The sequence below is a fragment of the Eucyclogobius newberryi genome, unplaced genomic scaffold, assembly GCF_026437365.1.
Source record: "Eucyclogobius newberryi isolate DKJ021-1_F unplaced genomic scaffold, fEucNew1.0.hap1 SCAF_12, whole genome shotgun sequence".
Classification (NCBI taxonomy): Eukaryota; Metazoa; Chordata; class Actinopteri; order Gobiiformes; family Gobiidae; genus Eucyclogobius; species Eucyclogobius newberryi.
The window spans coordinates 32,057,221-32,074,916 of NW_027315746.1; the positions used below are offsets into that span (position 1 = coordinate 32,057,221).

The 17,696-nt window shown below is 48.1% G+C and overlaps 2 protein-coding genes across 2 annotated transcripts in view; both read right to left on the minus strand.

Moving 5' to 3' along the window:
* The window catches only part of ptmab (prothymosin alpha b), a 294,345-nt gene that overhangs the window by 122,583 nt on the left and 154,066 nt on the right, over nt 1–17,696 (minus strand). The gene's annotated exons all lie outside the window — the stretch shown is intronic.
* dusp28 (dual specificity phosphatase 28) lies at nt 3,792–16,626 on the minus strand. The gene is made up of 3 exons (XM_072441907.1): nt 16,543–16,626; nt 15,441–15,786; nt 3,792–5,240 (listed from the first exon to the last, which is right to left on the minus strand). The coding sequence occupies exons 1-3, from the start codon at nt 16,605–16,607 to the stop codon at nt 5,142–5,144; spliced, it is 510 nt and encodes a 169-aa protein (XP_072298008.1). The 5' UTR covers nt 16,608–16,626; the 3' UTR covers nt 3,792–5,141.

The following is a 17,696-nucleotide window of genomic DNA, read 5'->3' on the forward strand; positions in this document are numbered from 1 at the left end:
CATTTAATCACATACTCTAGTCTTAGATGGAAGGGAGACGAAGAAGAAGGGGAGGACCACATGATGTTACATTCTATGCCCGAAGCGCGTTTGGAGACGCCACCGAGGCCGGCTTCCCGGAAGGACCCCAAACTGCACAAACAACGTGTTATAAGCTGTAGTTTAGAATACCGACGGCTGTATAAGGTCGCTTACCGCTAATGAAGGGCATGTTAGGCTTCTGATTTAAGGACCAGAGCGACGCAACAAGCAGACACCCGAGCCTAGAACACCGACGAGTTAGCTCCCACTACACAATAGTGCAGAAAGTACGTATAGATTCAACTCACCAAGTGTGAGCTAAACTACCTTGAGGCCACGACGCTTTACGCTGAAAGTAGCACTAGTTTGTCACTATTCTTCGGCTGCCCAGTCTGCGTCTCTGCGAGCTGCCATCTTTGTCTGACGTCAGAAGTGAGAGGTCGGGCAACGTAACAGATCCTCCTTTTATAGGGCGCCCTCACCTCCGTCACTACCTGCAGGTGGACAATTGGACGGATTTGAGATTTATTGCCTTGCTATACAAATCTTGAGATTGTTTTATTCCACTCGTCAAACAGCCGGTTGGGGATTGAAATTGGAAGAGTCTGGAATAGTTTGAGAAATCTGGGCAAAACATACATTTTTATAGTTTAAATCCTGACTTAAGTATGGGATGTGAAAACATTTTTCAAGATCTTTCTTCATAGTGGAGAACAGTTTTTCTCCAAGATTGTTAATAGTTCTTTATGGAGGACATCACCTAACTTTAAGAGATTCCGTTTGCCTTTCTAAAGGTCAGAGGGGAACCCGTCACTCCCCGGTGATTTATGTGTCCATAGTCTCTTGATTGCACTTTGAATTTCAGTAGTTGTTATTTCAGCAACCAAATGGTTTTGTTTCAGATCTCAGGCCTTTTTCATTGTTTATGTATGTATATGTAACTTCAGTTCTCATTAGTAACGATTTTAAATTGTTTAGATTTGTTTAAATTGATTTTAATCACAAATGTTAGCAAATCAGCTTGTGTCAGCTCACTTTTCATAAATTAAATCTGCCTTTTTTAAAGCACATCATCTTGGTTCATTTTACTTTTATTAGCCAATACTAATCTACTCAGTCTCGACTACACTTGAAACTGTCTGTTGTAACCTAGTTTAGTTGTAGAAAAAAGTGAAGACTAATCTACTCAGTCTCGTTTTGTAATTGATCTCGGGTAAACATCAATATCAAACTTAATCATTGGGGATTCAATTGTTGTTTTACATCAAAATCCTGATTGTTGACTTTCGTTGCCGCCATATTGAAATTCATCACTTCATAGTTCGTCACTTCCGTGAGTTATGAACTTATGATCTAGTGCCGACCGTCTGATGAGGAGGTGTGGCTAACAGGTAGAGCGGAGCAGAGACAGGTGTAGGGAGTGGTTCGATGAGGAGGTGTGGCTAACAGGTAGAGTGGAGCAAACACAGGTGTAGGGAGGCGTGGCTTAACTTAAGTAAAACCTTTTATTAACTTTTGTATTAAGCAGTTATTTTACCAGATAGGAATTCATTCTCAATGGCCCAATATAAAACCAAGACCTGACCAAAAGATGGCAACAGAAAACATTGAATGAACAAAACAGTTTATTATCTCCCTTAGTATCATAGTATCATAATGCAGCTCCCTCTAGAACAGAGGTGTCAAACTGATTTTGAATGGCTGAATTACAACACTCAGGCTGGGTCGTGGTAGCCTAGTAATAATCATATATGGACACTGTTGCACAAATCTGTGTCCATATTCCTGCATCAGCAGCAGGAACTGGAATATGGACTTATGACTTAAAAGCTGAAGGTAAATTCACAAAAAAAAAGTTTTAGGGAGTTGTAATACAGCAAACATTTTCAGGCAGAATCCATATGTATGGGCTCCAAAATATTGTGCCAAAATTCGCCATCCAGTAGGTGGCGCGAAAGCGTATAAAAGCGCCTCGTCTTCTTTTCTCTCTCACTGCGGCTCGTGCATTTCCGGTCCTGTGTACGCCCTGTCCTCCCTGCGCCAGGTAGTATTCACTCAGTTGACAAAACTAACCACCTTAGTCTATCGCTTAATGCGTGTATTGTTTCAGTGCCGCTGTGTGGCTTAGCCCCATCGCACACCGCTTCATCGCGCTCGTTGTCCGTCGCTTTGGTGGCTGGCACATCTTTTGAAGCTGGGGTCCGATGTGTCGTAGCTACGATGCGGTCAGCCATCACCCGTCAAGGGTGCGCGCTCACGAGCCGGAACAGAAAAAAGTTTGGTTGAGCCACCGGCCCATCGATGCCTTGCCTTTATGCCTTTGTCTTTATGCCTTTACTGTGATGCTTTTTACTGCCTCTTTTACATTGCCATGCCCTTTTACTGCAATGCCTTGTCTTAACAAAACATATATATACATATATACAGATAGATAGATAGATCTTATCTATCTATCAATGTAACTTATCTGAATGGCCTCCTTTTTTAGTCGATAGAATGAACCTGTGCGCCTTTTATGTTGTTAATATGGTCCAGGTGGCGTTGTTGGTCTTTTAAAATGTGTATCAGAAAGCGTCTTCAGCGGGCGCCTCACCGCTCGTCATGCCACACATATAAAAGTCCTATTCATTTTAAATTTTATTTTACTTGTGGGTTTGGAGTACAAACTTACATTGATGCTTCCCAGTATGATTTATTTGACAGGACATGACATTTTCGGCGATTTGAGAACCCTCGTGCGGACTGATACAACACACACGTGCGTTTGTTTATTAGCACGACGGATCGCATCGCGTCTCTCGTCTCCCGTAGATTTCTGTAATTTCAACTCGAACAGTCCATCTCCGTCTTCATTTTGTCCCGTACACTGAGGGAACTATATTATGATAGATCAATGCGCTTAGACACGCGGAACTGTGCTGCTCTCGGGGGGACGAGCCACACGCAGCTGCAGGTGAGCGGTAGGTGCGTTTTATGATTTATACGTGGCAGGACTAATCGGCAGTCCACGCCACGAGGAAATAAGACTCAAATTTGGGCCTCCATCCATGGCTGCTGTTTCACCAGAATCAATATTTTGGAGCACCAGCCAAAAAATGCATAATAGAGAAGAAAAAAAGGTCACATTTTTGGGGAAATTTATTTGATCCAAAAAAAATCTAAATTCAAGACCAAGAACAGACATTTCATCTTGAAATGCAATTTAAAATAATAACAGATGAGAGAACATGGTGAATAGCTATGTATGCTAACGCTAACACCTTCAGCTACATGACGCACAGACAAACTGTTAAGTGTCTGGTATGTTAACTTAACATATTAAGTTATTCAGATCACTATAACATAAAGAACATGCTAACAAGTTTACCAAAGCATCAGTATTACTCCGAATCACTAAATCCACTAAATTCCTCTTCCTCTGTGTCACTTCTAAACAACTCCGCCAACTCCGGAGGAAGACGAAGCGCAGGTTCCGCTTCTGTGACACTTTCGTCAGACTCGTAGTCAGTTGCAGTTCCAATTATTCCGGCCTTTCTGAATCCCGACAGGATGGTTTCGGTTTTCACTGAAGCCCATGCTTTGTCGATCCATTCAATGACTTCCAAGAAAGTTGCGTGGCGGATTCTCCCGGTTGCCGTGACGCTGTGCTCTCCATCCATCATCCACTGCTCCCACAGGTTACGCAAGAGTGCCTTAAAGCACCGGTTCACAGAGATATCAAGAGGCTGGAGTATTTTGGTTAAGCCTTCAGGGATGATGACAGGTATGGAGTTGACAACTTTTAATTCATCTTTGAACTGTGGTGTGATGTGCGCTCGCATGCTGTCCATCACAAGCAGGGCTTTGCGGCTTCTAAAGAAGCCATCCGGATGCTTAGTGTAGCACTTTGTAAGCCATAAGTTCATAATTTCTTGATCCATCCAGCCTTTCTCATTCACGGCGATTGTAACTGAGGAGGATTGGATTTTTGGCATCGTTTTTCGTTTGAAAATTACCATTGGTGGCAGTTTTGATCCATCTCCACAACATGCCAGTACCACAGTGAAGTGTAATTTCTCATGAACAGGTGTTACTAGAGCCACACTCTTTTGCCCTTTCTCCACAACACTTGGTCCCATGGGAATGTCAAACGTGAGGGGGACCTCGTCCATGTTGATAATATGATCTGGTGTCACGTTGTGCTCAGTCACATGCTTTACAACAAACTCACGGAAACGGTTGACCTTGGCTTGGAAGTCTGCTTGCAGTTTTTGGGACATCGTTGTCCTTTCTCTGATAGAGAGGTGGTTGCGTTGCATGAAGCGGTAACACCAAGAAGGTCCTCCCGCAAAGTCATTTATATTCATCTCCTTGGCAACTACTTGAGCATGGAGACGCAAATGCACTGTTGACAAGCCTCTCTCAGCAGCACGTTGTTCAAGCACCCATGTGCGAACTCTTTCCTCTAGCTGTGGCCACCTAGCTTTTAGCCCGCGATTAGCTTTTTTTGTTTTCTTCATTGCAGCGAGAGTAGCCTCCCCTTTTCGCCAGTCCCTCACAAGTTTCTCGTTCACTCCAAACTTTCTTCCTGCTGCTCGATTACCGTTTTTGGCTGCATATTTCAATACGTGCAGCTTGTAATCTGCTGAATATGATTTTCTTTTTGGTGGCATTTTTGTTCAGCCCTGCTCAGTTGTCTTTATAAGTGACCAGTGATGCTGACATTTCACATTTTCAGTGGTACAGGAGTAGCAGGTACCATAGGGACACGAGCCTAAAACGCCCTCTTGAGGTTGTCATATAATATCATATCATAATGTCACATCTAAGTCGCACCCCGGCCAAACTATGAAAAAAAGTGCGACTTATAATCTGGAAAATACGGTATCTGTTAATGTTTTCACCCAAAAGGGTGCTAGGAAGTGACATATGACTGGAGACATCTATTGAACACTTCAAACATGTTTCAACGGAGTATGACTTGCTTTGGACAAGGGTTTGGTTCAGTTTTTGGCTCCGTGTTTTTTGTTTACAGAGGAGTTAAAACAGCCTAATCATCTGAATTGGCAAGACAGTCCACCTGAAGTCCATTTCCACATCCAGTATTCCGGCACGGGACCATAGGAGCTGTGGGTGGGTAGTCAGGTCTGATCTCGCTGTCTCAGCGCCTCCTCGTACTTCTGCAGCTGCAAGATGAAGCCTGGGTTGGGTTCGATCATGTGACGTGCTGCTTTGATTTTCTGTAAGTGTAAAAACAACATGGAAATAGATGAGTTTTATGCTTTTATGTTGTATTTTGTCTTTGAAACATTCCAGGTAAAGGGGGGACATCCCCATGTTGACAGGCAGCAACATGCCATCCACCAGATCTAGTGACTAATCTGTTCTGTGGAGAGCCTGGAGACTGGTACGTAGATAGGATGCTCTCATGCTGGACATGTTTATCGTTTTGTCTGGATTGTTCCACAGTATGACATAAAACAAATCTGAACTTATTCAATTTCAGGTGTTTTATTGCTCAAAAATACCTTGGAAAAACCTGTATTCCACCTGTGAGCAGGGTTACCTCTCCACAGATCTGACCTGTAACACGGCTTGGTGGTGTCAACTGCTTGTTTCCATGGAGATAGATGAGCTTATTTATTTGCCAAAAATTACTTATTAAACAGAGCAGAATGCAACCAGAGAGCAACAAACTAAATAAAATGAACACCAGTAGCACAGAACAATCAAAGAGGCACATGTCCATTCCCAAATTAAGTCTGAAGGTTTTTTTTAAATGTTCTGTATGTCCATTGTAGGTGCAGTTTGTGTAATTCATTATGATATGAAATGGATAAAGGATTTCTTCAACATATCAAAGCTTTTAATTTATTTTACAATTGGAAAATGTTCCATATTGGAACAAAAATATGTCAATGGTTCAATGGTACCGGATACAAAGTGAGGACCAGGGGAACCAAGTCTTAACTAACCCCTCCTTCCAGAGACAGTGGGTCTGGCAAGTGGCCGTTAATTTGAATTATTAATGTTTGACCATCGTAATGAGCCCATTTTCACCTATTTGAAATTTGCTTAGCACTTAACACTACACAGTAGTGTGAGTGTTACGTTGTAACAACATATTTTGTAACATTGTAATGATATTTACACAAAAAATGTATGGTCCACGGTAGTGATGCAGGGTCAGGTCTGGCACTAGAAAGTCTCATTTCAATGTGGCAGGTTCTAAACTGAAGACCTATCTAGATTCACTTCCTCATTACTCATTTCTCCGTGAATATGGGTCTGATTGTAATAAAACACATAGCTTAAAGTATAGAGAACACAATGTGTCCCCTGGACAGTGACAACTGTCCACTGATAGCTTCTTCAACAGTGTGTCAAATGCTTGAGCTTCTGTAGTAAAAATCTATAAATTAGATGCACAATTGTATGGGCCGCAGGGTTCAAAGCGGCTTAAAGTCCGAAAAGTATGGTAATTGAGGTCTATATATGATAATCCACATTCAGAGTCTAGATTGGTCTTTATGAGGCACAGTCAAATCGATCCTTCCCTACTTTAGGTATTGGTGTTATGATGGTTTCTTTCCAGCTCAAAGAAATGAGATTTTTAAGTGCCCAGTTAAAAGTTGTTTAAAGTAGAGGAGTGAGTGACACATAATGTTGATTAATGCTAAATAAACTTTTTTTGTGCTTTTAAACAGGTTCTAACATTGTTCCCTCATCAAAAACATATCTGGAGACGCATTTGTTTTCATTCACACTGGTTTGATGGCTCCTCTTTAGAAAGTCCTCTCCCCTCCAACCATCAAAAACACTCCATCCTAAATGTCCCTGATCTGTAACGTTTTGTTGATGTGTGCCACGGCACCGAGAATTTTCAGTTTAGTATTTAAATCATCACCAGACTTGTTCTATGCATTTCTTCCACTGACTGTAAAACTGATGGGCAGCTGATCATAACTCCGCCCCATTCATGATAATGACGATCAGTTCTGATCAGGCCTGTCCTGCAAATCATTCTTTGTTTTCTGCCTTTGTTTCTTTTTGACGGAGGCAATGGCAATAATTTTACCTCACAGGGTGTTTTCTAGAAGCTCAGTGTCAAGCCCAACTATCCTCCTGGATGTCCCTCAGAACAAATACACCTGTTCATTCGAGAAAAGACCTCAGCCTGTCATATGGGACAGTGTCGTCCCATGTGACAGGCTGAGGTCTGTTCTCAAATGAACAGGAGAATTCACATTACAATGAAATCATTAAAAAAAAAAGCCTGATAAAACAAAGTCCAGCCGGGCAGCTAACATGAAATCGAATGCTTTTACATCAAGAAGGAGTTGTGCTTTTGTCTCCTGTGTGCCGATACTCTATTTAAATCTGTATTTAAACTGGATGTACAGGAGTTTCCTTCAGTTGCCAGCTTTTCTTTTTTCCTCACTAATTCAGTGCAGTTCAAAGCCTAAATTTGATCTGATAAAATGCACTCATCTCATTTTAGAAATGTAACTGTATTTTGTGATTGGAATGTAACGACACAGATTCGCTAAACAAACCGCAGAAACATGTAAAAGTAGGGATGCAGACCTAAACCCACGTTCAGGTTCAAGTTCGGATTCGAATCCAGAGGTTTAGGTTCAGGTCCGGACTCATTAGGTCCGGACCTAAACCATGCCATTTTTGCATAATGTTATAACAGCATAACACAAGCAACTTGGCTAAATTAAGTTGAAGACACTTGAACAAGGACGACTATCAAACACAAGGCTTAACTGCAGACTGAAATAAACTCAACTTGTCTGCTTTATTCACTGTTTTTAACAAAAGTTACAACTTACAAATCACAAGCTACGAGCTAAGACTCAACTCAACAACAAGAGCATGTGGGAACATGTGCAGAACATCTACGTGCGTTGCACCAATGAAATTTCCCCATGTGGGACAATAAAGGAATATCTTATCTTATCTTATGTTGAGTATTGTTGCAGGCTGAGAAATAAATTTTCAAAGTTAGGGGCCCCCAAGCAATTTCAGGGGCCCACAAGCGCGCGCGGCATCGCGGCGTCATAAGAACAAGATAAATGTGTTGTTTTAAACCTGGTTAATAGCATGTAAAACAATTTTAAAGTACTTGTATCTGTTATTTGATATGAAGAGCACAAATACTGAATCATATAAACCAGAGATCATGATCTTTAAAACTGTTTAATTCAATATAATAATGTTTTTTATATACAAAATAAATACTGTTTACAGCATTTGACACAAGGAGATCTTGTGGAATATATGAAATCACGTCCTACAAAATAAACTACTAACATATATACATTGCCCCCGAAAATTAGACAGGGCATTTCCGAGGACACGTGAACGCAACACGAACGCAGCGGCCAATCAGATGCCCGCTTTCATCGATATTACATCACGGAGACCGCTCGGCCAATGAGAAGCGAGAAGACGTGCGAAGTGGGCATGTCTGTCAAAACGAAACTTAAGCGATGAAAATGGCCCGAATATGGCCAAATTACTAGTTAAATCTCGATTTTTTTTCGAGGAGGGACACGGCGGGCCCCCTCCTATTTCAAACCGCGGGCCCGCCGGAGATTCAACTGCTTGCGGGCCCCGGGCCCCCATCTATTTCGCAGCCTGTGTTGACAGAGTCAGTCTGGGTCAAGGGCCAAAGCAGCCGTTTCATCTGATACAATGTTTTGCCTTTAGACACATTTCCACTCTAATGTTCAGATCCATTGGCATCAAAAGTCAGGTCAAAACCTTCAAACAGACAAAACACCAGTGTCAATAATTAAAGGTGGTATGGACGATTTTTTTCAGCAATTTTTTTATCATATTTCCTCGTGGCGTGGATAAATCATTTGTCCTGCCACGTATCAATCATAAAATGCACCTACCGCTCACCTGCAGCCGCGTGCGGTTCCTCCTCACGTTTCCGCGTGCCTAAGCGCATGGATCTATCATAATATAGTTCCCTCAGTGTACGGGGCAAAATGAAGACGGAGAAAGACAGTTCGAGCTGACGCAGAAGTGGACAGATCTACGGGAGACGAGAGATGCGATGCGCTCCATCGCGCTAATAAACAAACGCACGTGTGTGTTGTATCAGTCCGCACGGGGGAGTGGCATGTGCACTTCCGCCTGCGTTCTCAAATCGCCGAAAAATTGTCCATACCGCCTTTAAGTCACAGTGTAAAATAACAGAGTTACAAAAACTAGCATAAAAGTCAACTTAAATCACTATAAAGCAATCAACTAAGCAGTATCAAAAGTAGAATGAAAATATCACAAATCAAAATAATATATTAAAACAAAATCATATTAGCAGCATTAAACACCAGACCATATTTAACAACTGTAGAATACAAATACAAAATACTAATACAAAATATAAACTCCAATTAATGAATGCAGCAATTAAGCAATATTACTTTGACTTTACTTTGTTTTTACTTAAAGCCAAATACATCACACCACAACATATCACTTAAGTTATTTCATTCATATTTACACCCAGACCAAAGACCCCACGCTGACCCCGCCCCTTTAACCCGCTGACCCCGCCCCTTTAACACATGACGCACGCAGCACATTAACCATCACAACATCGCACGCGGCGGCACAGCTGAAAACAGTTCAAATATGTGTGCAGTGTGTCCACATGTGGACACACGGCTCCGCGCAGCTCGACAAGTACGAGGCGCTCCTGTCTCACACGTACGAGGCGCTCCTGTCTCACACGTACGAGGCGCTCCTGTCTCACACGTACGAGGCGCTCCTGTCTCACACGTACGAGGCGCTCCTGTCTCTCACACGTACGAGGCGCTCCTGTCTCTCACACGTACGAGGCGCTCCTGTCTCACACGTACGAGGCGCTCCTGTCTCACACGTACGAGGCGCTCCTGTCTCACACGTACGAGGCGCTCCTGTCTCTCACACGTACGAGGCGCTCCTGTCTCTCACACGTACAGGGCGCTCCTGTCTCACACGTACGAGGCGCTCCTGTCTCTCACACGTACGAGGCGCTCCTGTCTCACACGTACGAGGCGCTCCTGTCTCACACGTACGAGGCGCTCCTGTCTCACACGTACGAGGCGCTCCTGTCTCACACGTACGAGGCGCTCCTGTCTCACACGTACGAGGCGCTCCTGTCTCACACGTACGAGGCGCTCCTGTCTCACACGTACGAGGCGCTCCTGTCTCACACGTACGAGGCGCTCCTGTCTCACACGTACGAGGCGCTCCTGTCTCACACGTACGAGGCGCTCCTGTCTCACACGTACGAGGCGCTCCTGTCTCACACGTACGAGGCGCTCCTGTCTCTCACACGTACGAGGCGCTCCTGTCTCTCACACGTACAGGGCGCTCCTGTCTCACACGTACGAGGCGCTCCTGTCTCTCACACGTACGAGGCGCTCCTGTCTCACACGTACGAGGCGCTCCTGTCTCACACGTACGAGGCGCTCCTGTCTCACACGTACGAGGCGCTCCTGTCTCTCACACGTACGAGGCGCTCCTGTCTCTCACACGTACAGGGCGCTCCTGTCTCACACGTACGAGGCGCTCCTGTCTCTCACACGTACGAGGCGCTCCTGTCTCACACGTACGAGGCGCTCCTGTCTCACACGTACGAGGCGCTCCCGTCTCTCACACGTACGAGGCGCTCCTGTCTCTCACACGTACAGGGCGCTCCTGTCTCTCACACGTACGAGGCGCTCCTGTCTCTCACACGTACGAGGCGCTCCTGTCTCACACGTACGAGGCGCTCCTGTCTCACACGTACGAGGCGCTCCTGTCTCACACGTACGAGGCGCTCCTGTCTCACACGTACGAGGCGCTCCTGTCTCTCACACGTACGAGGCGCTCCTGTCTCTCACACGTACGAGGCGCTCCTGTCTCTCACACGTACAGGGCGCTCCTGTCTCACACGTACGAGGCGCTCCTGTCTCTCACACGTACGAGGCGCTCCTGTCTCACACGTACGAGGCGCTCCTGTCTCACACGTACGAGGCGCTCCTGTCTCACACGTACGAGGCGCTCCTGTCTCACACGTACGAGGCGCTCCTGTCTCACACGTACGAGGCGCTCCTGTCTCACACGTACGAGGCGCTCCTGTCTCACACGTACGAGGCGCTCCTGTCTCACACGTACGAGGCGCTCCTGTCTCACACGTACGAGGCGCTCCTGTCTCACACGTACGAGGCGCTCCTGTCTCACACGTACGAGGCGCTCCTGTCTCTCACACGTACGAGGCGCTCCTGTCTCACACGTACGAGGCGCTCCTGTCTCTCACACGTACGAGGCGCTCCTGTCTCTCACACGTACGAGGCGCTCCTGTCTCTCACACGTACGAGGCGCTCCTGTCTCTCACACGTACGAGGCGCTCCTGTCTCACACGTACGAGGCGCTCCTGTCTCTCACACGTACGAGGCGCTCCTGTCTCACACGTACGAGGCGCTCCTGTCTCACACGTACGAGGCGCTCCTGTCTCACACGTACGAGGCGCTCCTGTCTCACACGTACGAGGCGCTCCTGTCCCACACGTACGAGGCGCTCCTGTCTCACACGTACGAGGCGCTCCTGTCTCACACGTACGAGGCGCTCCTGTCTCACACGTACGAGGCGCTCCTGTCTCTCACACGTACGAGGCGCTCCTGTCTCACACGTACGAGGCGCTCCTGTCTCTCAGACGTACAGGGCGCTCCTGTCTCTCACACGTACGAGGCGCTCCTGTCTCACACGTACGAGGCGCTCCTGTCTCACACGTACGAGGCGCTCCTGTCTCTCACACGTACGAGGCGCTCCTGTCTCTCACACGTACGAGGCGCTCCTGTCTCTCACACGTACGAGGCGCTCCTGTCTCTCACACGTACGAGGCGCTCCTGTCTCACACGTACGAGGCGCTCCTGTCTCTCACACGTACGAGGCGCTCCTGTCTCACACGTACGAGGCGCTCCTGTCTCACACGTACGAGGCGCTCCTGTCTCACACGTACGAGGCGCTCCTGTCTCTCACACGTACGAGGCGCTCCTGTCTCACACGTACGAGGCGCTCCTGTCTCTCACACGTACGAGGCGCTCCTGTCTCTCACACGTACGAGGCGCTCCTGTCTCACACGTACGAGGCGCTCCTGTCTCTCACACGTACGAGGCGCTCCTGTCTCTCACACGTACGAGGCGCTCCTTTCTCACACGTACGAGGAGCTCCTGTCTCACACGTACGAGGCGCTCCTGTCTCACACGTACGAGGCGCTCCTGTCTCACACGTACGAGGCGCTCCTGTCTCTCACACGTACGAGGCGCTCCTGTCTCTCACACGTACGAGGCGCTCCTGTCTCTCACACGTACGAGGCGCTCCTGTCTCACACGTACGAGGCGCTCCTGTCTCTCACACGTACGAGGCGCTCCTGTCTCACACGTACGAGGCGCTCCTGTCTCACACGTACGAGGCGCTCCTGTCTCTCACACGTACGAGGCGCTCCTGTCTCAAACGTACGAGGCGCTCCTGTCTCACACGTACGAGGCGCTCCTGTCTCTCACACGTACGAGGCGCTCCTGTCTCTCACACGTACGAGGCGCTCCTGTCTCACACGTACGAGGCGCTCCTGTCTCTCACACGTACGAGGCGCTCCTGTCTCACACGTACGAGGCGCTCCTGTCTTACACGTACGAGGCGCTCCTGTCTCACACGTACGAGGCGCTCCTGTCTCTCACACGTACGAGGCGCTCCTGTCTCTCACACGTACGAGGCGCTCCTGTCTCTCACACGTACAGGGCGCTCCTGTCTCTCACACGTACGAGGCGCTCCTGTCTCACACGTACGAGGAGCTCCTGTCTCACACGTACGAGGCGCTCCTGTCTCACACGTACGAGGCGCTCCTGTCTCACACGTACGAGGCGCTCCTGTCTCACACGTACGAGGCGCTCCTGTCTCTCACACGTACGAGGCGCTCCTGTCTCTCACACGTACGAGGCGCTCCTGTCTCTCACACGTACGAGGCGCTCCTGTCTCTCACACGTACGAGGCGCTCCTGTCTCTCACACGTACGAGGCGCTCCTGTCTCACACGTACGAGGCGCTCCTGTCTCACACGTACGAGGCGCTCCTGTCTCACACACGTACAGGGCGCTCCTGTCTCTCACACGTACGAGGCGCTCCTGTCTCACACGTACGAGGCGCTCCTGTCTCTCACACGTACGAGGCGCTCCTGTCTCACACGTACGAGGCGCTCCTGTCTCTCACACGTACGAGGTGCTCCTGTCTCACACGTACGAGGCGCTCCTGTCTCACACGTACGAGGCGCTCCTCTCTCACACGTACGAGGCGCTCCTGTCTCACACATACGAGGCGCTCCTGTCTCTCACACGTACGAGGCGCTCCTGTCTCACACGTACGAGGCGCTCCTGTCTCTCACACGTACAGGGCGCTCCTGTCTCTCACACGTACGAGGCGCTCCTGTCTCACACGTACGAGGAGCTCCTGTCTCACACGTACGAGGCGCTCCTGTCTCACACGTACGAGGCGCTCCTGTCTCACACGTACAAGGCGCTCCTGTCTCACACGTACGAGGCGCTCCTGTCTCTCACACGTACGAGGCGCTCCTGTCTCTCACACGTACGAGGCGCTCCTGTCTCTCACACGTACGAGGCGCTCCTGTCTCTCACACGTACGAGGCGCTCCTGTCTCTCACACGTACGAGGCTCTCCTGTCTCTCACACGTACGAGGCGCTCCTGTCTCACACGTACGAGGCGCTCCTGTCTCTCACACGTACGAGGCGCTCCTGTCTCACACGTACGAGGCGCTCCTGTCTCTCACACGTACGAGGCGCTCCTGTCTCACACGTACGAGGCGCTCCTGTCTCACACGTACGAGGCGCTCCTGTCTCACACGTACGAGGCGCTCCTGTCTCTCACACGTACGAGGCGCTCCTGTCTCACACGTACGAGGCGCTCCTGTCTCACACGTACGAGGCGCTCCTGTCTCACACGTACGAGGCGCTCCTGTCTCTCACACGTACGAGGCGCTCCTGTCTCTCACACGTACGAGGCGCTCCTGTCTCACACGTACGAGGCGCTCCTGTCTCACACGTACGAGGCGCTCCTGTCTCTCACACGTACGAGGCGCTCCTGTCTCACACGTACGAGGCGCTCCTGTCTCACACGTACGAGGCGCTCCTGTCTCTCACACGTACGAGGCGCTCCTGTCTCTCACACGTACGAGGCGCTCCTGTCTCACACGTACGAGGCGCTCCTGTCTCTCACACGTACAGGGCGCTCCTGTCTCTCACACGTACGAGGCGCTCCTGTCTCACACGTACGAGGAGCTCCTGTCTCACACGTACGAGGCGCTCCTGTCTCTCACACGTACGAGGCGCTCCTGTCTCTCACACGTACGAGGCGCTCCTGTCTCTCACACGTACGAGGCGCTCCTGTCTCTCACACGTACGAGGCGCTCCCGTCTCACACGTACGAGGCGCTCCTGTCTCTCACACGTACGAGGCGCTCCTGTCTCACACGTACGAGGCGCTCCCGTCTCACACGTACGAGGCGCTCCTGTCTCACACGTACGAGGCGCTCCTGTCTCACACGTACGAGGCGCTCCTGTCTCTCACACGTACGAGGCGCTCCTGTCTCTCACACGTACGAGGCGCTCCTGTCTCTCACACGTACGAGGCGCTCCTGTCTCTCACACGTACGAGGCGCTCCCGTCTCTCGCATCTTTAAACTTATTTCGCAGCTTCAACTTATGCCCGGAAGACGCGTGCGTCACTAATTAGGGTCCGTTTGCGCTATTGCCAGCGGCGCATGGCAGTGTTTACGTTGTTTCCAGCGCGAATTTCGCGATCAATGGAAGGTTTAAGATGGTCTAGATTCTAGAACGAAAAGGATATAGTATGTCAGTGCTATATTTTATATGAGTCCAGACATGAACCGAAACGTATTTACAAGTCCAGATCCGGTCCGTCGTAGCGATACGCAATCCCTATGTAAAAGCAGTTTAATGACAGATTTAAATACAGTATTGTTACGCAGGAGACAAAAGCACGGCTTCTTCTCGATTCTTAAATGTCATGTTAGCAGTTCGACAGGACTGGCTCAAATCGGGCAAAGCTCTTCCAAACACACAGCGCCACTGTTTGTTTTACTCGTGTTGAATAAGTTTGAAAACCATTCACCAGATCAGTCATAAAAACATGTTTAGAATGAAATATGGGAAAAGGTTTGGTCATAACAAACCACGTCCACATGTTTTGGACATACTACTCGCAATTAACAACATCCCCAGTAGAACCGTAACCCCTGTTCTCAGACAGCAGTTCTCCACAAAATCTGGCCCTAAGGAAATTATAATTGAAAAGCCCTGATCAGTAGTATCTGACAAGGCATGTATTTAGGTCCTGGTCTCCGGTCCTGGTCTCCGGTCCTCACCTGCAGAGCGCCCTCTAACGTGAGCTGCTGGTACTTGAGCAGGTAGGCCACACAGACCGTGGCAGATCGGCTCCGTCCGTTCTTGCAGTAGACCAGAGTCTTGCCGCCGCGTCGTGCCTCGGCCTCGATGGCGAGCGCGCAGCTGTCGAAGTGCATGTACAGGTCCTCATTCGGGTCGTCAAACACGGCCACCTGGATCTTAATGACCGTCGCTGAGGGAAACGGCTGCTGCCTGGTGACGTTGATGCACTGTGTAACCGCCTCCTTCTGGATAAGTTCTGTATTGCAGGCTGAGCGAGCGTTTGAGATGAACAGCGAAGGAGTGACTTTACACAGCTCCAGCATCCTATGTTGAGGAGGGGAAAGAGAGTGCATTTACTTTGAGATGAGTCATATCCCTAAGATTAGAGCTGCAGCTAACTGCCTAGACAGCAATTAGTCAACCCCCTCGGGCAGGAGGCCACTCCCCTCAGGCAGGAGGCCACTCCCCTCAGGCAGGAGGCCACTCCCCTCAGGCAGGAGGCTACGGTCCATCCGGACCAGAACCTCCCGCCACAAGAACAGTTTCTTTGCCGTTGAACTCATGAACACTTCCTAAACACGTCACTTTAACCATAATTTAATCACTCACTATTCACTTTCTGCACTAGATAGACATATGTAAATCAGTATGACTGTAATTTGTGTACATATTAAGCCTATTTTTCATCTTTATTCTTACTTTTTTTTTATCTGATAGCTTATTGTTATGACTTATTCATTGTTTTATGTTGCACCGAATCACCAAGAGAAGTTCCTATGTTTGTGAATTTTGTTCATTGACAATAGCTATAAAGCTTTTCTGATTCTGATTCTAATAAGTCTAATAACTCAGTGTAGACGCGCCCCTGCAGAGCCTCTAATTCTAGTCTTCGTTACAGGCTAAAGGAATGTGACCGTTTCATTGACAAGAAACACCACATGGAAGATGGATTTATTTTGAGCTCAGGCCCACAGACAGCACAGCTACCTTAAAACCATTCAGTAAACTTGGACTGTAATGTAGCAGAAATCGGGAGATTAAAAATAACGGTTTTTGGCGTAAAATCAAGACCCGTTTTACCTGCGCGCATTGATCCTAGTCCGGTTCCGGTTCCGGCCCCGACACAGCGGTGGAAGTGTGACCATAAACGCACCGCCGTGGATCTGTTCACCCCCGGTTCACCCCCCAACTCACCCAGTAAAATAGATCCATGGATTCACCCCTCGACTCACCCAGTCTGACCACTCACCCCCTGACCACTCCCCCTCTACGATTCCATGGAGCGCCTGCCGCTCTGCACCTCCCGGGTCCTAGTGCCCGTGCGATTATGTGTTTGGTGGTCTCACGACAGGGGCGTCCAAATCTTTTTTTCACAGAGGGCCCCATTTTGAAACTTATACAGAGCAGAGGGCCCCATGAGAGGGCCACAATGACCCAACAATGTCGAATTTGACAAAGTGAATAATTCTGAATTTTGCATTGTTGCGAGGAGCCTCCACACCTATAATAAGACTTGAAACACCAATATTAGGTTGGTATAACATCAAAATATTTCCAATTTTCAATTTTTCCAGTAAAAAGTACTACTTTTTCAATTTAGCAGGAAGTCGGAGGGCCAACAAAAATTTGGACATGCCTGCCTTAGGACCTTCTCAGGAAAACAGTGGTCACTTTGTCCTCAGCATTTCATTTAATATTGAAACATTGTCCAATCTGCACATGTTTTGTTTATTATTTTATGTAATCCACTTGTCCATCAGAGACATAAAGTCCAGCCCTTAAAGTTACACACACAAATCTTGTTAGTCTTTGACTGAACAAGGTGTGAACAGCTTTAAAACCCTTTACTTTTTTAGGTCTATAAAATATGTCAACAAAAGTAAGCAGTGCAGTTAAACCTGGCTTCATAAAAAAATACAATGTCATATGTATGTCCCAAATATGTGCAATTTTGGAAATGTTTACTCATGAAATGCCTTTTATATAGCCTATTCCAAACCAAACCAAAATAGCCTGAAAGCTTGAGCACCCCTTTAACCTGAGCTTGAGTCTTCAGTCGCCCTGGTGTGGAACAAACTGTCAATGTGTCCTTAGGCAAGACACTTCATCCACACTGCCTGGATCTAGTGTGTGAATTATTGGTGGTGAGAGAGGCCAGATTGGCTGCCTTGCAGTCTGACGGAAGTCAGTCTGCCCCGGGGCAGCTGTGGCTACGACAGTCCTCATACTTATAC

Coding starts and splice junctions, on each gene's coding strand:
- dusp28 (XM_072441907.1), bottom strand. CDS start 16,607: ATGGTCACACTTCCACCGCTGTGTCGGGGCCGGAACCGGAACCGGACT. Junction 15,787..16,542: donor ACTAGGATCAATGCGCGCAG/GTAAAACGGGTC, acceptor TCCTCAACATAG/GATGCTGGAGCTGTGTAAAG. Junction 5,241..15,440: donor CGTTAGAGGGCGCTCTGCAG/GTGAGGACCGGA, acceptor TTACACTTACAG/AAAATCAAAGCAGCACGTCA.